At 48.6% G+C, this 22,423-nt stretch overlaps 1 protein-coding gene and 2 long non-coding RNA genes across 3 annotated transcripts; 1 reads left to right on the forward strand and 2 right to left on the reverse strand.

Moving 5' to 3' along the window:
* Positions 1-2,390: 2,390 nt before the first annotated feature.
* Positions 2,391-8,091, reverse strand: Coro1a (coronin 1A). The gene is made up of 11 exons (XM_027948530.3): positions 7,983-8,091; positions 6,232-6,430; positions 5,011-5,133; positions 4,786-4,915; positions 4,491-4,675; positions 4,215-4,334; positions 3,882-3,986; positions 3,624-3,769; positions 3,477-3,534; positions 3,149-3,364; positions 2,391-2,608 (listed from the first exon to the last, which is right to left on the reverse strand). Exons 2-11 carry the CDS (start codon positions 6,427-6,429, stop codon positions 2,504-2,506), a joined length of 1,386 nt encoding a protein of 461 aa, XP_027804331.1. The 5' UTR covers position 6,430; positions 7,983-8,091; the 3' UTR covers positions 2,391-2,503.
* Positions 8,092-8,111: 20 nt separating this feature from the next.
* Positions 8,112-19,986, forward strand: LOC114103000 (uncharacterized). Its single transcript, XR_003584588.3, has 3 exons — positions 8,112-9,499; positions 14,854-16,584; positions 19,809-19,986. It is a non-coding gene; the product is annotated as an uncharacterized lncRNA (long non-coding RNA).
* LOC139702976 (uncharacterized) lies at positions 11,789-16,584 on the reverse strand. Its single transcript, XR_011705532.1, has 2 exons — positions 16,494-16,584; positions 11,789-15,017 (listed from the first exon to the last, which is right to left on the reverse strand). It is a non-coding gene; the product is annotated as an uncharacterized lncRNA (long non-coding RNA).
* Positions 19,987-22,423: the final 2,437 nt, after the last annotated feature.

Genomic DNA, 22,423 nt, shown 5'->3' on the forward strand with positions numbered 1-22,423 from the left:
CCCAATCATGCCTGGAATTCTACCTGCTGAGGAGACTGAAGCAGGATAATTACAAGTTCAAGGGCAGCCTGGTCCACTTAGTAAGACCCTATTTCAAAATAAAATAAAAGCTGGGCATATGCTCAGTGCCTACCTAGCATTGTGGAAGGCCCTAGGTTCAATCCCTAGTTCTGCAAATATTAGTAAAAATTCAGAGATGAGAAAGTGTTCAGGATTTGAGAACCCTGATGAGCTGAACAAAATGGTCTCTCTCCCCAGCATCCCCGCAATATCAGAAGCATCCCCCTCAGACCCCCTCAGCCCTTCACAAACCTCAAGGGAAGTGAGGCTAAGCTGAGGCTCTTCACCAGCTGGTGTGCTGATGTTTTGTGGCCCCCTTCTAGAAGAAGTCCCACTAGCTTCATAGCCCTGGACTTTAGTATCCACAGGTACCCTGTGAGAACCATGAATTTTTCAGGAATGTGGGATGTGCTTAGGACATAGGGATAGAGCAGGAAAATAAGGCACAAAACTGGGGAAGGTACATCTGTAAAAGTCTTAACCATGGGTTGGCGGAGACTCAGGAGGGACACCAAGTGAATCATTTGGACCCAAGTCTCTTTAAGAGTGAGAAATGAGATGTTTCACACATCTCACCCACTTTGTTACCTGTGTTTTTGAAGCTAGTTTTTTAGTCCGTCAATTTCCTCTATCCCCTACCTTCCTCTCTTGCTTCCCTCTGGGAGAGAATGGGCTGGTAGAGCTGAGTCATGATGGTTACAGACAACCTTTCTGGATCCAAGGGATCATTTCCTGAAAATTTTTAAGTTCTCCTGAACCAAAACTAGTGAGTCTACTCATGAGAACTCCAGAAGGGCCCATCATCCCCATAGTGCAACAGAAATGCAGAGAAGGAGTGTCACTCCTTTAAGAGGCCCAGCCTCCAGCCATGCTGGGATCTACCATTACATTCGCCCAGCTGTGATGATTGCCCTTCCATGATTCCCCCCTGAGGCCTGGAGAAGTGACTTGTGCAGGGTCACGCGGCTTACATAGACTGAAGACCTGAGTATGCAGACAGGAACATTTGTACATTGGTACCCAGCAGTCTCTACCCTGATAGCTTTCTTCTGTGACATGCTGATGACATGGGGGCTGGGAATGAACTTTTGTTGTTTTTGCAGGATATGAACCAAGTTCTGTTGTGGCCAAGACACCCATTCCAAACAGCCCTGTGTCATCCTGGTTCAGTGGGCATCATCCACTAAATTGAATTGGGCATCAAAACCTATTCCCAAGTCCTCTCTTTATATTTGTGTTTGTTTGCATGCTAGGGATTGAACCCAGGGACACTTTACCACTGAGCTTCATTCCCAGGCCTTCTTATTTTTTGTTTTTGGTAAGTTGCCCAGACTGGCCTTGAACTTGCAGTCTTCCTGCCTCGGCCTCCCAAGTGGCTGGGATTATAGTCATGTACTACTGCACCTGGCCCCAAGCTTTTTTTTTTTTTTTTTGTACCAGGAATTGAACCCAGGGGTGCTTTACCACTAAGCCACATTCCCAGCCATGTATTTATTTTTGAGACAGGGTTTCACTAAGTTGCTTAGAGCCTTACTAAGTTGCCGAGGCTGGTCTCAAACTGGCAATCCTCCTGCTTCTAGCATTCCAATTGCTGGGATTACAGGCATGCACCACCATGCCCAGCCCTAAGCCCCCTCTTGGTAGGGTCCTACAGACCTATTCCTGCCAGGTCCCCCTTTCACAGAAGCCACACCCCAACAGAACCCATAGAAAGGGCCCCAAGAGGTAGTAGTGCTATAAGGAGAATTTCTGAACAAAAATGGAGATTTAGATTGTGAGTCACAATCTGACCTACAGCAAACTGTTTCTAAACTCTTTCCTTACAGAAAGCCTTGCTATTTTTATCCTTTGAGTTTGCAGTTTGAAAGATGACCAGTGCACAGTGCTCACTGGATCATGTCCCCACAAGCAGCAGTGTCAGTACAGTCCTGAGCAACCTGATGTTTGGTTGACTGGGCACAGCAGAATTGAGGTAAACATGGGAATTTCTGATGTCGGGAGCCGCTCTGGAAATACATACCCTTAAGTCCTGAGCAAGAGATACTGAACAATTATTGTGCCCCACAATAACTTGGGCTTTACCTCCGCTCAGATACCCCCAGCAAGGGCCTGCCAGTTCTGAGAAGGAATTGGGAAACAAAGAGGAAGCTCCCAGCCCACATCAACGTGGGTGGGTTCCCCCAACAGCCTGTGCTGTAGGGTATTCAGAGAGGGACTCCCCACAGCCCTGATGGGGACAGTTCCATCAGGGATGCTAAGAGGGAAGCCCAAAGGTAGGTTAGTTTAGCAGGCCCGGCATCCAGGTAAGCAGTCATCAGAGTCTGGAGAAGTACAAGAAAATAAAGCCATTTTATTATTGTTTCTTCTTTGCCATGATAGCCTGAGGCCTGGGTGGGAATGGAGGGCTGTGAGTGGCCTCCCCCAGCTGAAGGCCCTGTGCCCTCTACTTGGCCTGGACTGTCTCCTCCAGCCTGTCCAGGCGCTTCTGCAGCTCCTGCACTGTGGTCTGCAGCTTCTTTATCTCCTCCTCCAGCCGGGACACAGCATCCTGGGGGATCCAGGCTAGATTAGGCTTAGCTCCTTCTGGAGTCCCTCATTAACCTGGCATCTGCTAAACCCCCTTCCAAGAGACCCAGAATTTGGGCCCTTCTGTCTGTCAGCCAGTTCCTGCCCAGAGAGTTGTAGGCCTGTAAACCCAAATCATGTTTTTGTTTTGTTTGTTTTGGTACCAGGGATTGAACACCGGGATGCTTAACCACTGAGCGACACCCCAACCCTTTTTTGTTTTATTTAGAGTCAGGGTATTGCTGAGTTGTGCAGAGCCTCTCTGAATTGCTGAGGCTGGCTTTGAACTTGCAGTCCTCTTGCCGTAGCCTCTGAGCTGCTGAGATTACAGGCGTGTACCACCACACCCGGCTCCAAGTCCTGTTTTTTGAGGCCTCTGGATTACCCACTCCAAGCTGCCCCACCATTGTGACCTTGGAAAGCTCCAGACACCAGCCTGCTTCCCCTGGAGTACTGAGCACCTCCATGCAGCCCCTTCCCCACTTCACCATCTTCCCGTTCTGCCTCCCCGCCCGCCTCTCACCGAGCTGGGAGTGCCACTGGCCTCTGGCGCTGCCCTCCTGCGTGTGCTGTCCAGGCCCCGATTGACCCGCAGCTCCCGACTTTTGGGGGGTACATAGCCGTCCTTGAGGGAAATGAGGAGGGGCCCAGCATCCTGACCCCCCAGCCACTCCTCAGCTGTGAGGGCAGGGTCAGGCCCTGCTGTGGGTGGGTACAGATCCTCCTGGAACAGGTCCGACTGTGGGCAAGGCCAGGGATAGTTATGGGAGTGCTAATGTCACCATACCACCCTACAAGCCCAAGAGGTCAGTGCCCAGTCTGGAGCCCAGGAAGGGACACGGGACCATCACCTTTCTAGGCACTGTCATGGCGATGGGCTCACACTTCCGCTCGTGCAGCTTGTAGAATCTGCGGAAACAGGAAGGTGAGCAGCGCCTGGAGCCTGCAGGTCAGCACTGCCCTGGAGCAAGCCCCGATCAGGGGTGAGGGTCAGTCACCTGGCAATCTCACACTTGTTCACTTCCAGGCCACGTTTGGGCATGTAGCCCATGCCACGCTGGGACTCCTTGGAACTGAACATGGAAAGATAGTGCAGGAATGGGGCCTCAGAGGTGATCTCGAAGTAGCGGATAGAGCTGTCACCCTGCAGGTGGTTCGTGCAAAGGGAGGGTCAGCGCCAACAGATGCCTCCAGTCTAGCTCCTCCAAGCCCTTCCTGCCCATCTCCTAGCCCCCAACCCCTCCTGGCTAAGCCACCTTGCCACAGAGGTAGACAATGTTGGTGTCAGGATCAAAGAAAGGCAGCAGGACTCCACTGCTTGTGTCCAGTTCCTGCAGGGACAGTGGCTCCTCCAGGTGCTTCTGTAGAGACAGGTGGGAGATAAGAACAGGCTGGGCCATGTCAGGTCCTGTGATGGTGATCCTCACTGGGCATGACCAGGTGAGAACCCTCCCAGACCAACTATTGGAAATTCCCATCTCAGTTGGGTAAACTGAGGCCCAGGGCCATCTGGCCAGGCAAGTGGCAGGGCAGGGACTCCAGTCTCGATTCCCAGCCCAGGTGCACTCTACTTCCCATCACGCACTTACTGTGTCCCACAGCGCCACCTGCCGCTCACTCATGCGGCTGAAGCCGGTGGTCAGTATCTTTCCTTCTGATACAAACACAGCGTGCACAGGCCGAGTCCCCTCATGGGGACGGTCCTTCTCCTGCAAGGAGAGGGTGGTGGTAGGTCAGACACCCATCCACACACGCTAGCGAGGAGACCTAGGGGGGGACAGGGGAGTACAGTACCCAAGGGTCTGGTGGATGGAGGTATGGGCTAATGGTCGCAGGGTCAAGGGTCAGGGTTCATGGCAACTCACAGCTACAATAGTGCCTTTGCGTGGCTCAATGATGCGCACACGCTTGTCACGGCAGGAGGTGCAGATGAGGGCACCATCGCGGCTCCAGTCCACGCTGTAGATTGTGTCCGGGTGCACATCTGGGCCCAGCGTCAGCACAGCTGCCCCAGTGCCCACATCCCACACCAGGATCACGTTGTCACAACCTGCATAATCCCGCCACCCCTGTGTCAGAAGCCATGAGCTTCCCACCACCTCTATGTCAGCCACCAGCCCCGCCCCCCCCCATTTTCCCCTTTCTCCCACCCCACGGCACCTGCACTGAGCAGTATATTCTGGGCTGTTGGGTGCCAGGCCACGATGCCCACACGCTTGGTGTGGCCCTCCAGGGTGACAACAGGCTCCCGCAAGGGCAGCGTCAGGCCGCCATCAGGGATCTCCCATACCTGCAGAGAAGCAATGAGTGAGTCTCTGGGACTCCGAATGTTGGCTCCATCCTAGAGTCTTACCCAGCACCTGAGCACCCCCCACCAGCACTCACCATGACAGTGCAGTCCTCAGAACCACTGGCAATGACGTTGTCATTGTGTGGGCACCAGGCAATGTCCAGCACAGGGGCTGTGTGGCCACAGACTGTGGGCACGTTCTTGTCCACACGTCCAGTCTAGAGGGCACAGCAGAGCCTTTGGTGGAGGCACTCTGACCCTCCAAACCCAGTCCAACCTCTTCACACCCCTGCAGAGGAACAGGCTGTGGGATTCCCAGGAGGTGGGCCAGGGCCTGGGGCCTGCTCTCCTTGCCCCAATCCCAGGAGGGCTGGCCGCAAATAGCATAGGGTGTGGGGAGCCATGCTATGTGAGATCCTGGCCATGGCCTGCCTGTCTCTGTCCCTACCCTATGCTGGCTCTGAAGGCCAGCATCCCCACCCCTGCTTCCCTGAGTGAGGTCTCCAGGGGCACATCAGGCTAAAGGTCTAGACCAGTCAGGGGTCAGGTTGGGGTTCTCCAGGGAATTGTGTCCATGGTGGGGCTGTTAGGATGTGTCCTTCCAGATGAAGAGGGACCAAGGAAGTCTGCCATCAGTGGCCCCCCAGGCAGGAGCAGAGGTTTAGAAATGGCCTCTTCCGGGGCCAGCTGCTTCAGTAGGGCTTCCTGTGTGGAGAGTTGAGCAGGGCGCGGGCCCAGCTCTCACCCCGACAACCACTTCCTCTTGTGTTTGCTTCCATCAGCCCTTTTAAGGTAACAACTGAGAACCCATCTCCCCTTCCTGTCTCACCCATCAAAGAACACAGGAGTGTGCTGGGGTGGAGGTCACACACAGCAGGGGGAAGGGGCATGGCTCTGAGAGAGAAGGGAGGCCTCTTCCATCACCAGAGGCTCAGCCGGTTGCTCAGACCCAGACCTAGAGTCCCCAGCCCCAGTACTACTACTCACCAAGTCTCAGGTGCTATCCCAGCCCTCCCTGTGTTTCCAGGAGGACAAAGCCCCAGGCTGAGACTTGGGAGACCTGGCCCTGGGTCTGCAGGTCTCCATGCGCCCTCTCTTCGTGCCCCATGAGCTTCAGGTTCCACACAACCCATGCACACAGGAGCTGGAGGGAGCGGGAGCCATATCTGGCCCGGCTCAGTTTTATAGATGACAACACTGAGGTCCAGGAAGGCTAAGTGACAATCACCTATTCAGTCCCCCCACCCACCCAGTGCCACGGGTGACAGAGGCCTTCCCAGGAAGACATCTGCTGTCCCAAGTTTCCAGTGGCTCACCTTACCCAGGGGCAGCACCAGGAAGGCCCCTCCCCCACTGGCCTCACAGATCAGGGCCACAAACTTGGGGTTGACAGCACAGAAGCCACTGTCCCAGGTGGTCTGTGAGACGCGCACATCCTCGTAGCATTGGTCTGCTTTGGCTGGCTGTCCGAACACGTGGCGGAACTTGCTGGAGCGGACCACCTGCCGGCTCATCCTAGGGGCACAGGGGTTGAGAATTTTTCCCCTTCAGGTGAACTCTGACCTTACAGTGGTCCCTGCCTCCCCCTCAGTCTGGCTTTTAGGATCCTGGCATCACTCCATGGCCGACAGCATGCTGCCCATCACCCCGCTCACGCTTCTCAGCCCATCCTCACTCCTGTCTAAACCACGGCCCACCTGCTGCACCCTCGGGTCACTCAGCCCCATCTCAAACCTGTACCCTCAGCCCAAAGCAGCCTTGTGCGTGGTGCACCCAGTGTGTGCCGTTGGCTGATGGGCTCAGGATGCAGAGTGCTTCCTTTCCCATGGTGCCAACGCTGGGGCACCAGCCCCGGTGCCCGGAGGATGGGTTCTTTCCTACTGTGTCAGAGCCCACTTGTCTCACACCCACACGGGGACCCTCCTAAAGGCAGGGGCAAGGTTGGTCCTCCCCAACCTCCGGACCCAGGGCTGGCACACAGGAGGAAGTGGTGTGTGGGCTTGCCAGGCAGCAGGATGGCGTCCCCAGTAGGTCTCTGGGCACCAGAAGCAGTGATGGCTCGAGTCCCAGCATCTCCTCCTCCCCACACCTCTGCCTCTCGCCTCCGCTCAGAAAGAGCGAAAGAGCAGGTGCCCCTGAGTGCCATCTCCACCCCCGTTGGAACCACACACAGGAAGGGAGAGGCCCACCCTGACTTCTCTGAGGTCCAGCTGGGGTGGTTTGCCAATGCTTCCCTGGGCTCCAGGGTGCCGTCCTGGTGCCCGATCACACCACCTTTCTGCTTGGTGAAGGGGCTTATGCTGCCATGCTGAGGGCACCCTGCCCAGAGCTCCTGTCCACCTCCGCAGTCTCACCATTTGCTCTGCCTTGGGGCCTTGTCCCTTCTTTAGGGGCCACAGCCCCCTTTCCTAAGCTGGGATCCCTCAGGAGACTCCCAGGCCTGCCTACCGGAAAGCAGGTGAGAAGCATGAGCCAAGAGCCCCAGGTTCAAATAAGGGACAGGAATCCCAAGAGAGCAGCCTGGGGAGAGGGCAGCCCCATAGGTTGGGGTACAGGAAGCCATGGCCCCACCCTGCCGCCTCCCCCACCGCAGGTACCAGGCCCAGAAGCCACGGAAAGGGGAACTTGGTCTTTTCTTGTTTTGCTGTCAAGCCCTTCCTGTCTCCAAGCTCGGGGCAGCAGCTCCTCTCACCCCACCCTGGCGCCCACCCCGCCGCCCAGACCCTCGCATTCTGAGCAGGTCGGCGCTGGGCATCCTCTGCCCGCCCCCCGCGCGCTGCGGCCCCTCCCGGCTTGCCCACCTCCATCTTGGCCGCGGTGGCCCTTCACCCTCACCTCAGAGCACTCTGGGACCCTCGGCTGGCCCCTCGCAGTCCTCAAGCCCGGGGGCCTCCCCGAGAGCCGAGGGGTCGGCTCCCTGTCCCCGGCTGAGCCAGGCGCGGCTGACAGTCCGCCCGCCCGACAGCCCGCTGCTCCCACGCTCACGCCGGCCCCACAGGTGGCCCAAGGCAGCGAAGCCGGGTCCCTCCAGCCGGTCACCCCCGCGCCCCAGGGACCCCAGCCTCACCTGCGGCAGAGAGATGAGCTAGACCCCCCCCCAATGGAGGAGGAAGAGGAGGAGGAGGAGGAGGAGGAAGGCGCAGCCGGAGCCCGAGACTGGCCGGCTGAGGATGCTCTGTCAAGACAATGAATGAGAAGCGGCCGTCGCCCGCCTCCTCCGCTGGCAGCGCCCCTTTGGGGCGGAGCTCGGGAGAGGCTGGCCCTGCCCTCCGCGGAGGCGGCCGCCGGCGCGGGACCCGCAGCAGCGCTGGCCTCTTTGCGCGAGCAGCTCGCTGTGCGCTGCCAGCTCCGAACAGATGCCCTGGGCCTCGACTCTGCGCTTCTTTGAACGTCAAATGCAAAAATACTCCGCTCCTCCTTCCCTCCTGCAGCCGCCCCCAGCCTCCTCGCCATCCTTCCCCGGCTCGTGAAAGCTCCCAAGGCCCGCGCTCTCGCCAGCCAGTCTGCGTCGCCATCCTCTCCCCCGCACGGATGGGACCCAAGGAGCCGGGGCCGGACGAGGGACAGCCCTGCGCGGACCAGACTCAAGGGGAGCTGGGCTCTGGTCGCGACTCCTAATGGACTAATGGGTAGCCTGGGGAGTCGCTCGGCCTTTCTGGGTTTCAGATCTTCACCCGGGGCACCCTGCCCTCCTGCTGCACAAGGCTGGGGCGAGGGACAAATGAAATAGCTGGGCGCCATGGAGCGCCTGCTTTGAGCCAGGGGCCACGGGGGCGAATGAGTCGGGCTCCCTCGGTAAAGAGCTCTCCACCAGGTGGAAGAGAAAAGCCCGCGATGGCCCTAAGGGCGCCAAGCAGAGGTAGGCGCCCAGCGTCACACTCAAGAGGAGAGAACCCATGCCCTTCCTTGGATCTGAGGGACATACTGAAGCAACGACACGGAAGGCAAGAAAGGCCTAGAATCAGGCTGTTGTACCAGTGTGGCTCCTGGCTGTCACTCCTTTTGAGTGACCTTGGGCAGGATACTAACCTCTCTCAGCCTGTTTCCTGTCTGTAGCTGAGCCACACGTGCCTCACAAGGTTATGGGGATGATTTCCCTAAATAACCAAAGGAGAGTCTGAAGCACCTCCCTGCCGAGTGCTAAAAAAAAATAGCAAGTGCTAAGTAAATGTTAGCGCTTCTCATTGTCACGTAGAGAACTGGGGCTGGACTGAGAGGATGAGGAAGAGCCAGTAGGCGTGGCCAGAAGACCATCTGGTAGGCCCAACAGCAACCAGAGTTGAGGCCAAGGCCCCCGCGGTAGGAAGGAGTTCAAGGAACAGCAAGAAATCCTACCTCGCCATTGATTGGCTGTGTGATTTGGGGCAAGAGGCTTAACCTCTCAAACTCAGTTTCCTCAGTTATGAGATTCAGATGAGACAATGTACGTGGAAGAGTTCTGCAGTTATTCAATTGTAAAAACCTAAGGGTTGAACCAAGAACCTGCCACTGAACAAAGAGTGAGACAGAGCCTGTGATGTACAATCTGCAGCTGAAGTGACAAGGATAACAGCTCGTGTTTATTGAGCGACTACTGTGTGCTGGGTACTGTTCTAAACATTATACTTTGCTCACTTTTTTTTACCCCTTTCTCTGTGTGTGTGTGTGTTCATGTGTGTGTTACTGGGATCTGAACCCAGGGGCATTTTACCATTGGGTTACATCCCCAGTCCTTTTTATTTTTTTATTTTTTAGGTAGGGTCTTGATAAGTTGCCCAGGCTGGCCTTGAATTTGTCATCCTCCTGCCTCAGTCTCCCAAATCACTGGGATTAGAGGCCAGGGCCACTGCACCTGGCTATACCATGCTCATTTAATCCCTACAATAGCCCCTGAGTGGCAGATGCTATCTTCATTTTACAGATGTCTTCAGCCCTGCAGGGTCTTGTGCCCACACAGAGCACGAGCACATGCTGAAGGACCCCAAAGACCTGCCCTAGAGGTGGTGAGTCTGACGGGCCTGAAGAGAGAAAGCTGGGACAGATTCAGGCTGCTTTCAAATGCCAGTTGGTCCTCAGCATGGGAAGGGGGCGGCCAGCACGGGGCTGCTGCAGAGGACAGACGCAAGGCCAGTGGGAGGAAGTTCTGGGAAGCAGATGTCCACAGAACACAAGATCGACGGTAGGCGGCGAGGACCATGCCACGCAGCTCGCCGTGTGTTTGGGTAGAGGCCAGTGCCTCCCTACGAGGGCACTGAACTGGCATTTGCCTGTCTGGATGCTGCCAACCTAGCATCTCACCATCGCTCCATTCCTGGTGGCAGCTCCTGGATTTTCCTTGGGGGAATCAACCTTCCTCAGTGACTGTCCATGAGATTCAGGAAGGGGTCTCGGGGGAACCCATGGTCCCTGCTTCCCCAGCCACAGCAAGCCTTTTGCTCTGTCTCAGGGCTGGATGCTTGATTCCAGCCTGTGCAGTCCAAAACAGAGGCATCTTGGAGCTGCTGGGAAAAAGCAGCTCTCTTTCCATGTGGGTTAGTAAGCTGTAAGGATGTAATCACAGCACTAGTAGCAACCATCTTGTCACCACATAAGAAAAGCTGGCCAGGGAAAGCCCACGCAGAGAACTGCAGAAGCAAGACATGAGGACATATTCTAGACATCATTTGACTCTCTGGATCCAGCTGTGCCCGAACCCCTTAAATTTGCTGTTATATAAACCAATAACTTCCATATAAGCCAAGAAGTTTCAGTTAACTTTATGGCACTTGCAGGTGGCAGTTCTGACCTGTCTACCTGCTCTGTAGGCAGACAGGAGCAGAGGCCCTTCCAAGGAACCAGATACACTGTAAAGATGGACAGACCAAAATGAAGAGCAAAGTTCAAACTCCTTAGCAAGGTTCCCAGTGCATTCTCTGTTCTGTCTGGCCCTAAAGAGACTGAGGAGCAGGGTGGGGTCAGAGGACCTTGGGGGACCCTAGCTTCCATCTCACTTTATACAGTCTGAGGATGAGTTGATATAATGTATAGTGAATGCCAGGCGCTGTGCAGGTGAGCACCACGTGAGCATTGGCACCCTGCCCCTCTACCCTGGCCTTCCTAACGGAGACAGTGATGGCCATATGCCCCCAAGTGCCGTGGTCTCCTCCAACTTCCTGGGAATTTTCTGCTCATCTGCAGAGCTCTCTGTGTACACATGAAAGGTCTGGTATTTTCCATACTTTCCTCATCTATCCATCCACCCAGTTGTGTCCCAGGCAGTGTGCTGGGTGTAGGGGACTCAGAGGCTAATGAGACACACCCCTGACATTAGAGAGATAAATGCAGATGACCTGTGCCAGGCCAACAGTGCCCTGCAACTTAATTCCAGGTCTTTAATTGAGCTTCCTGCTGGGTGGCTCAGAGTAGAAGTCTAAGAGGTGCTAATAGTCATCTCACCTTCAGCTGAAGCAAGCTGAGAACAGAACCAATCTAGAGGCCATTAGGGCCAAGAAAGGAAGAGAAGAAACTAGAGCCCTGAGGACACTGTCTGAGACCCTGGATCCACCTATACCTGAAGCAAGTCTTTGTTATGTGAAGTAACAAATTTCCTTTCTTGCTCGATTTTGCTCTTTTTTTTTTTTTTAACTAAATTTTAGTTAGATTTTTTTTCCTTAAAAAAAAAACTTCTGGGAGAAATAAGGTTTTATCTTACCTATTTTTAAAAATTTGAGTCATTTATACTTTTAATCTTCCATTATAGAAAATTCCAAATATATAAAATCAAAAGAATTATATAATAAACTCTCTTGTACCCCTCATTCAGCTTCAACAATTCTCAGCATAGGATAAATATTGATTTCTTTATTTCTTCTTTCACATTATTTTCTTTGAACATATTAAGCCAAATCCCAAACATTATGCCACTTCAGTATTTATTAGTAACAGATACGAACTTTAAAAACTCAGCTCTTTCAACAAAACATTTAATTTATAGAGTAATTTGGGATGACCATTGAGACATCTGCCCATGAACACAGTCCATTATCTATACGTGTAGGTCTTCTCTTTTGTCTTGAATATAATTTTATCTGTAGTCACATATTACTAGTTTCCCCTCAGAGGCATATTACAGTTTTATGACTATAAGAATGAATTCTTTTTATTCTAGTTGTAATTTTATTTCCTTTTAAAATCAACTTTATTCACAAACATCAAAATACACCTTAATTTTCATACAATAAAACATTCATTTTAAGTGCATGATTCAATTAGTTTTGACAGCTGTACATATCCATGCAATCACCACCACATTCAAAATACAAAATGTTTCCATCACCCTCAAAATCCCTCCACAGTCAGTCCCCAGCCTCCGCCATTGCTGAGGCAATCCGTGCCGTGTTTTTCATCACTTATAGGTTCATTTTGCTTGCTCCAGAATGTTCCATATAATTGAAATCAATAAGTATGGATCTGGGTTGGTTGGTTGGTTTTTGTTGTTGTTGTTGTTTTCACTCAGCATGTTTTGAAATTCGCCCATGTTGTATGTCAGACAAGGAATTTTATTTTACCCAACCACAATACCATAATGTAATATATAATTACACCCAAAATATTTAGCAATAATTTCTTACCTTCATAATACCCTGGTTATGTTCAAACTTCCATGATTGCCAGGAAAAGAAAGATTCCATCAATCAAATTTTTTTTTTTTTTTTTTTTTTTTTTTTTTGTACAGGAGATTGAACCCAGGGAGGCTTAACCACCAAGCCACATCCCCATCCATTTTATATTTTATTTAGGGTCTCAATGAGTTGCTTAAGGCCTTGCTGCTGAGGCTGACTTTGAACTTGCCATTCTCCTGCCTCAGCCTCACAAGCCAGTGGGATTATAGGCATGTGCCAATGCACCTGGCACCATCAATCAATCTTACCATCACCAAAAGTAGGACTAGACATTCTGTATCTCCTGCTATGATGCAGTACATATGCAGCACCACCTTCTCCCTGTTCTTGCCAGAATAATTGTGATCACTGTCATCTTGAATGTAGTCATCCAAACTTAATTATTAGTTTATAGGAAATAAAAGGGATAGAAGAACAGGTTAAATAACACCATCAGGGAGCAATTACTTAAATCTTGAATGCAGAGAATTTTATAGGAATGAATGACCATCAAAATAGACCACACTAGCTGGGTATGGTGGTGCACACCTATAATCCCAGCAGTTTGGGAGGCTGAGTCAGGAGGATCGCAAGTTCAGAGCCAGCCTCAGCAATGGCGAGGTCCTAAGCAACTCAGTGAGACCCTGTCTCTAAATAAAATACAAAATAGGGATGAGGACATGGCTCCAGTGGTCGAGTGCTCCTGAGTCCAATCCCTGATACCCCCCCCCCCAAAATGGACCATACTAAAAGGGCTGGGATGTAGCTTAGTGGCAGAGTGCTTGTCTAAAATCCATGGTCCTACATTCCTGCATTGTCAAAAATTAAAATAAAATTAAGTTAAAAAATTAAATACAGTAAATGGCACTAAAATGAGATGAAAGAAAAATATATGCAGTCTTAAGAACTGTGCTCACCAACTGTAACATGTAGACTCTCTTTGGATCCTCATCCAAACCAGCTAAGTGTAAAAGAAAACTTTTAAATTAGGTTCTTACAATGAAGCATCCTGACAGGTCCAGGCCACACTACTTCAAGGTGCCACACCAAGTGCCTTCAGGAACAACCCCTCATTGGGTTGTTCACAGAGCCCTGCGAGATATTTGTTTATCCCCATTTTATGGATAAAGTAATCAATGCAGAGAGGAGATAAATGACCTGCCCAAGGTCACATGAAGTAGGATTCACATCCAAGCCTGCCTGACTGAGACCTGTAAGTCTGGCTGCAGCATCCTGGGACCTCTTACAACCCGGGTGTTCACAAAAAGGGGGAGGAGCCAAGTCAGGAGGGCAATCGGGAATGAAGTGGAGGAGACCATCAGAGGTGGTGGTGGTGGGATGGATGGATGGATGGCATGCCATAAACAAGTGATCCTCCTGCCTTAGCCTCCCAAGTTGTTGGGATTACAGGAGTGTGCCACCACACCTGGCTTTAAACTGGGTCTTTTTTTTTTTTTTTTTTTGGTACCAGGGATTGAACTCAGGGGTACTTAATCACTGAGCCACATCCCCAGCCCTTTTTATATTTTATTTTGAGACAGGATTTCACTGAGTTGCTTAGTACCTCGCTAAATTGCTGAGGCTGAGTTTGAACTCAAGATCTCCCAAGCAGCTGAGATTACAGGCATGCACCACTGTACCCAGCTTAAACTTGAGAGTTTGCCAAGCAGAGAAGGAAGGGGAAGAGAAAAGCCTTTCAGATAAAGGCAGAAACAGTTATGGCACTTTAGGGAAAAGTGAGACCTGCCCCACAGTTGGCGCCTCAGGGACTTGGGATGATGGGGAGGGACACCAAGCCAGAAAGGTCAGCAGGACCCAGATCACGAGGGACCTCAACCAGGGCCTTCTCAAGAAGTTTGCTGATGTAGGCAATAAAACCCACACCAGTCTACAAGTGAAGCAACGGTCTCCTGTATGAGTGGTTACTCTGGTGGCCTGGCACTGCTACCAAACCAGGCCTGTTTTGCCTGCCATGCATGATGCCAATGGCAAAAATAATGAGGTCTGAGCTTTCTTGGTGGTGCTGGGGACTGAACCCAGGGCTTGTGCTCACCGGGCTTACTCTCGGCCTGAGCTCCAGCCCCAGAAATGATGAGTTTTGCACCACAGAAGGAGTTAATTAACAAGGTGACCTTGCGTGGAGACAGCAGAGCAAGTCTCAAATCTGCCTCCACAGTAATAGATTCTGGAGACATCTGCAGCATGGGCGATCGCAGGCTAAGAGCAGATGAAGTGGGCTAAGCCTGGGGGGCCTAATCAGGTTTTCCAGCTCCGGGGCCCCCAGGCCTCCTCATATCTATGGTCTTCCTTGACCTGCAGGTTCAGCGTTGACTGTCACATCCGGCAGCCCGTTGTGGCCCTCAGCAGGAGGCACGGAAGGATGTCAAAGTCTCCAGGCTGGAGCCCAAGTCAACCTCAATGGCCGCTTCCACCAGCCCTCTGCTGCAGATGCCTTCCTCGCTGTCACCAGATGATCGCGGCTCCTATTTTATGGAGAAGTGAAATGAGAACTGTGCCAGCCGCTCTGTCCTCACCAGCTCTCATCTCCGGCTTCTCTAACTGCCATGGGCCATCACCCCAGAGGCAGAGGCTGACTCGGGCCCAGGCTGACTCCTGCGCCCTCCTGGACAGTCCTTCCCGTTTCCTCTTGACCTGTTCCATGGCTTAGCCCCTCTCCTGCACCGCCAACTTCCCTGTCCAAGGACCCTCTGTTCAGTGTTTAAAAACACACTAGGTCTCCCACGGGGCAGGGACCTGCCAACCTCGGACCACTTCCTCTTCACTCCTGCAGTTCACGCTCAAGTTTCTTGAAAGAGCTGTTGACACCCAGTCTGACTTCCCCCTCCACTGCTTTTTCACCTACTTGTCTGCTGCCACAGAGACTTGCCATCGCCAAGGCCACCAACCATCTCCTGATCACACATCAAACACATTTTGGCGGCCACCTGAAGCTGCTGACCGCTCCCTCCCTCTGAACACCTGTCTTTGGAATCTAACAGGGACCTGCTCTCCCCCGTCCTCTTCCTCTCTCCAGCTTTCTCTCTTGATCCCCTTCAGGGCATCTCTTCTCTTGCTGGACAGGTCAAGGGTCAAGTCGCCCCTTCCCCAGGCACCCCCACCAGCCACCCTGTCTCATCCACATCTGCTGAACAACTCCCCGCCTGCCTCTGGGGCCCAGATCTGCCCCTGTGCTTCTGGCTTCTGACCCACACGCCCCATTGCTGGCTCCCAAGGTGGACACTCTCCCAGCCCTATTCTGGGGTTTGAGGAGTGCCCCACCCGCAATTGTCACAGCCTAACTATTTCTATCACTTCTGTCACATTCTGTTGGTTAAACACTTGCAGGACTGTCCTCGAGTCCATGGGGAGGGGACCGTTGTTGTGGACAGTTGCAAAAATATGAAGCTGTCTCTGACCCACCACGGAGGACAGGCAGGTGATGTGGTTGTCTGATACAGAGTGACCTTCGTCGCCATGCAGGAATGTCAAACCTGATTTCCCAAGATAAATTAAAGCTATGGATTTTCATGTGAAAGCTCCAGATCTTTTAATGTTGGCAGCTAATTCTAAAACTTCTAAAAATGTCGTGTGAGCAAAACTAAAAATGTCTTTGGTTTGGATATGGATTTTTCTGGCCAATTTTTTTTTTTTTTTTTTTTCTGGACGGGTTTTCCTATGTTGCCCAGCCTGGCTTTGAACTCTTGGGCTCAAGTGACCCTCCTGCCTCTGCCTCCGGGTAGCTGGTCCCCAGGCATGCCACCACACTGGCTCCATTTTTGTTGTTGTTGTTGTTGTTGTTTTGGTTTTGGTTTACTTATTCTTTGCCCCTGGCATGGGCCCGAGATCCCTTCCTCCTCGTTTACCACCCATCCTTTAAGACGCAGATCAGGATGTCCCTCTCGGTGAAGTCTTCCCTGACACCCGCTACACATACTACCACTCCTCAAATGGCTCCTTACAGTCTGGATATGGCTTGTCTTCCAAAGGTTCATGCACTGGAAGCTGGATCCCCAGCATGGTCATATGGAAAGATGGCAGTACCTTTCAAAGGTGAGGCCCAGTGGGAGGTCATCGGAGGTGCTGCCCTACAAAGAGATTAAGTTAGTTCTAGTGACAGGATCACTATAAAAGAACAAGCCTGGTCATTCCCCAGTCACCCCCGCTTCCTGCCCCACCAGGTGGCTGCTGCCTCCCTCCCACAAATACTCCCACCATGATGCCATCTGCCATCAGATAAAGCAGTCAGAGAGGCCCTTGCAAGGGCCATGCTTTTTTGACTTCCCTCCTCCAAATTGTGAATTTAAATAGATCTTTTGTCTTCACAAATTACCCAGCCTCTGGGATTTTGTTATAGTAAAGGAAAACTACCATTGTCACTTACAAATCAGATATAATTGTCTATGTGTCCAGATCTCCTATCAGACTGTTTTATTTTCCCACCACAAGACCCAATATATGGTTGGCATTCAATAAAAATCAATCCTCTCCTTTCCAACATTGTTAAGAAACAGGTAACTTGTGCACACTCTGCCTTCACCATTTTGTTTCATGGCTATTCCATCCTCTGTCCCCATGGCCATTAACTTCCTGGCAGTTGAAAACACACTATCACCTCCTCCTGCCCATTGTCATTAATTTAGAGAAGGATTTATGGCCCATTATAAACTGAGGAAAGTTTTCCCAAGACCACCAGGAGCTGGAACTACTGGGAAAGAGATTTCTTTCTGCTCTGGTTGACAAAATGGCAGAAGGAGGGGCCCCCCTGAAAATGAAACTAACGCAGCCAAGGTCTTGGTAAGACAAATTCCTCATGACATTATTTGAACACCTTTGTTCAGGTTTTGCTGAAGCCCTCTAGGCCAGGACTTTTCTTTTTTATCAGTCAATAAATGTATTTTTATGCCTATCATTGGCTATCCTAGTAATTGAAGAGGAGAGGGTGACTTCGTAATTGTCACATTGTTATAGAACCCAAAGAAGTGGGCTTCTCTACAAGCACAGATTTCACAAGCAACTGTAGCTATCTCAGAAATGCCAACTGTGGTCAGAATTCTAAGCCATATTCTCTCACTTTACAAACTTGGATACATTCCCATCAATCTCGCAACAAACATTCCAATCAATCTGGCAACAAACATTCCCATCAATCTCGCAACAAATTAAACTTTCCCTTGCAACTTCTTTTTAGTTATATTGTTTCCAATAGAATTGCCTGATTTTAAGAGCTGGGAGATAATATTGTTTCCCATTTTGCAACTCTATTAGCACTATAGAGGGGTTTGATGTTGTCACATCATTATCCACAATTTTTTGGGGGGGGTACCTGAGATTGAACTCAGGGGTGCTTAACCACCAACCCACATCGCCAGCCCTTTTTATATTTTATTTACAGACAGGGTCTCCCTAAGTTATTTAGGCCCTCAGTAAGTTGCTGAGACTGGCCTGAAACTTGTGATTCTCCTGCCTCAGCCTCCCAAGCAGCTGAGATTACAGGCATGCACAACCATGCCTGGCTTGCCAACACATTTTATCATCTAACTTTCAAATTAGATTAAGTTATACAGCCACCCTAGTGGATTTAAAATGGTTTCTCATTCTGTTACCTATTCACATTTCCCTAATGACTAAAGATGTTGAGTATCTTTTCAGGCATTTATTAGCCATTTGTGTATTTTAGAAGAAATGTCCATACGGATTCTTTGCCCATTTTTTATTGAATTATGTCTTGTATTATTGGGATGTCAGTGTTACTTATATGTTTTGGATACAAATTTAATATCAGATATATTACTTGCAAATATTCTCTCTTGTTCTATAGGTTGTATTTTACTTTCTCAATGGTGTCCTTGAAAACACAAAATTCAAAAATTTGATCAAGTCCAATTTATTTTTTCTTTTATTGCTTGTGCTTTTTGGTGAGATATTGAAGAAAATATTACCAAATTCAAGGACATAAAGACTTACCTGTAAATTGTCTTCTAAGATTTTTATATTTCAGTTTTTATATTTGACTTTTAAAAATCTATTTTGAGTAAATTTTTGGATATGGTGTGAGGTAGGGATTTCAAATTCATTGTTTTATATTGTGTATACTGTGTGTGTGTGTGTATATATATATATATATATATATATATATATATCTCCTAGCATCACTTGTTCAAAGTTATTCTTCAATTCTTTTTTTTTTTTTTTTTTTTTAGTTATAGATGGACATAATATCTTTATTCTAATTTATTTATTTATTTTTATGTGGTGCTGAGGATCAAACCCAGGGCCTCACACTTGCTAGGCGAGAGATCTACCGCTGAGCCAAAACCCTAGCCCCTCAATTCTTCCTTTCTTTCCTTTTCCTTCTTCTTTTTGCTCCTCCCTGGTAGAGATTGAACCCAGGGCCTTCCACATACTGGGCAAGTGCTCTACCACTAAGCTACTTACCCAGACCTTTTTATTTTCTGTTGAGACAGTCTCACTAAATTGCCCGAGCTGGCCTTGAACTTACAATCATCCTGCCTTGGCCCCCTACACCCAGCTCAAAGACTATTGTTTCCCTCATTGAATTGCCTTGCACCCTTGTCCAGAATTAATTTATCATAGATACATAAGTTTATTTCTGAACTCCAGATTCTACTCCATTAATCTGAGTCTGTCCTTAAGCCAGTCCCACACTGTAGCTTTGTAGTAAGTTTTTAAGTGTGAGTCCCTCAATTTTGTTCTTTTTTTTGAAGACTCATTTAGCTGTTCTAGGTCCCCTGAGTTTTCATATGAATTTAAGACCCAATTGTCAATTTCTACAAAGAAGCCACTGATTCTGATAGGAATTATGTTTTATTCATTTATTTATTTGTAACAAGGATTGAACCCAGGAGTACTTAACCACATCCACAGTCCTTTTGTAGCTTTCATTTTGAGACAGGTTTTTCACTAAGTTGATTAGGGCCTCACTAAGTTGCTGAGGCTGACTTTGAACTTGTGATCCCCCTGCCTCAGTCTCCCAAGCCACTGGGATTATAGGCATGTGCCACTGCACCCAGCAGAATTATATTTATAGATCTATTTAATAATATTAAATCTTCCATTTCTTTAGATTGTTGATGTATTTCAACAATTATTTGACATTTTCAGAGTGTACATTTTGTATTTATTTTGTTAAATTTATTCTTAAGTATCTTATTTTGGGAAGTGCTATTGTAAATGGAGTTATTTTCTTTTTTTTCTTTCTTTTTTTTTTTAAGAGAGAGAGAGAGAGAATTTCAATTTCAATATTTATTTTTCAGTTTTCGGCGGACACAACATCTTTGTTTGTATGTGGTGCTGAGGATCGAACCCGGGCCGCATGCATGCCAGGCAAGCTTGCTACCGATTGAGCCACATCCCCAGCTCCTGGAGTTATTTTCTTAATTTCCATTTAGGTTGCTCATTGCAAGTATGTGGAAATACAATTGATTTTTCCATACTGACCTGCATATTGTATGCTGCAACTTTTTCTGTTCTCATTAATTAATTCCATTTTTATTGTAGTAAAATATACAGCATAATTTCCCCCTTTTAGCTGGGTGAGTGGCACACACCTGTAATCCTAGCTACTTGGGAGGCTAAGGCAGAAGGATCACAAGTTTGAAGCCAGCCTCAGCAATTTAGCAAGACACTGCCTCAAAATTAAAAATCAACAAGTAAATAAAAGGGCCAGGGATATGGCCCATTGGTAAAACACCCCAGAATTCAATCCCCAGTAACCCAGGGGCAGAAAACTATCTACCTTTTAACATGTTTTTAAATGTACAGTACAGTATTAACTATAAGCACAATGTTATTCGGTTGATCTCTAGATCTCTAGAACTGTTTCATCTTGCACAACTGAAACTCTGTACCTTCTGAACATCAACTCCTCATTTGTCCCTCCCCCCATCTCCTGGAAACCACAAATATATTTTCTATCTCTGAGTCTGACTAGTTTAGTAAGTGAAATCATGCAGCATTTGTCCTCCTGGGTCTTGTAGCATGTTTTCAAGGTTCATCCACATTGTGGTATATGACAGGATTTCCTTCCTTTATGGCTTAATAGTCCATCATAAGTATATGCCACATTTTCTTTATCCATCTGTCATTGGACAGATGTTTAGTCTGTTTCCACCTTTTGCCTATTTTGAACAATTTTGAAATAAACATGAGAATGCAAATATCTCTTTGAGATTCTGATTTCAGTCATTCTGGACAAATCCCTAAAGTGGGTTTGCTAGATCACATAGTAGTTTGATTTTTCAAGGAACCATAATACTGTTTTCCATAGCAACTGCGCCATTTTAAACTTATAACCATGCATGAGGTTTCCAATTTGTCCACATTCTTACCAACACAATTGTTAATTTCTGGTTTTGTTTTGTTTTTATAATGACCATCCTGGTAGGTATGAGTTGATAACTTCACTGTGGTAAAGTATCTTTGCTTTTCTGTAATGATTAGTGCTAGAGTTCTGACTTTTCAGAGGAATTCTTAGGATTTTCTATATACAAGATCATGTCATCTGCAAATAGATATAGTTTTGCTTCTTCCTTTTCATTCTAGATTTGATTTATTTCATTTTCCTATTTAGTTAACCTTGACTCTTCAGTACAATGTAGAACACAGTGGACACTGTCATCTTCTTCCTGATCTTTCAGAAACTCACTATTAACTCTGATATTAGCTGTGGGCTCTTCATAGATGCCCTGTTTCAGGTAGGGGAAACTCCTATTTCTACTTTGTTGCATGCTTTTTATTATGAAAGGATATTGGACTTTGTCAAAGGCTTTTTCTGCATCTACTGAGGCAATGATGTGTTTTCCTTTGTTCTAATATGCTGCATTTAAAAATATATATATATTTATTTTTTAGTTTTAGGTGGACATATTATCTTTATTTTATTTTTATATGGTGCTGAGGATCGAACCCAGTGCCTTACGCATGCCAGGCAAGCACACTACCACTTGAGCCACATCCTGAGCCCTAATACGCTGTATTAAATTAATTTGTTATCGAATGTTAAATCAACCTTGCTTCTATAATTTAGGTATGAAATATCCCCCAAAGGCCCAGGTGATGATGAATCAGTCCCCGCCTATGGTACTGCAGGGAGGTGGGGGAACCTTTAGTGGGTGGGGTCTAATGGACGGAAGTTAGGTCATTGGGGGTGTGGCTTGAAGGGGATGTGGAGCTCTAGTCCCTTTCTGTCTCTCTGCTTCCTGGCCTCCATGAGGTGAACAATCCTTCTCCACCATGTGCTCCCACCATGACGTACTGTGCAGGCACAGGCCCAAAGCAATAGGGTCAAGCAACCATGGACTGAAACCAATGAGCCAAAATAAACTTTTCTGCCTTTTTGATTTTGTCCTAGTGATGGAAAGCTAACACTGTGCTTTCCTGTGATAAATCTTGATTGTGGTGTATTGCCCTTTATGTGTTGCTAGTTCCTGTTTACTAGAATTTGAGGATTTTTGCCTCTACATTCTTAAGAGATATTGATTTATACTTTTCTTATCATATCTTTGTCTGGTTTTGGTATCAGAATAATACTGGTCTCATAGAGATGGCAAAAGTTGCTTCCTCTTTTACTTTTTGGAAGAGTTTATGAAGAAAAGGTAATGATTCTGTAAATATTTGGTCAAATTCCCCAGTGAAGCCATCTGGGATGGACCTTTTCTTTTAGGGAATTTTTTTCCTTTCTAGTTCAATCTCTCTGTTCATTGTAGTTCATTCAGATTTTCATTTTTTTCTGGAAATTTAATAGTTTTTCTAGGGCTCTGTACATTTCATCTAGGTTATCTCATTTATTGGCAATTATTCACTGCATTCCTAATTCTTTTAATTTTTCTAAGGCTGGAAGTAATGTCCCCAAGATGTCTAATAGATCAAC

This window comes from Marmota flaviventris, chromosome 19 (genome assembly GCF_047511675.1).
Source record: "Marmota flaviventris isolate mMarFla1 chromosome 19, mMarFla1.hap1, whole genome shotgun sequence".
In the NCBI taxonomy this organism is placed as follows: Eukaryota; Metazoa; Chordata; class Mammalia; order Rodentia; family Sciuridae; genus Marmota; species Marmota flaviventris.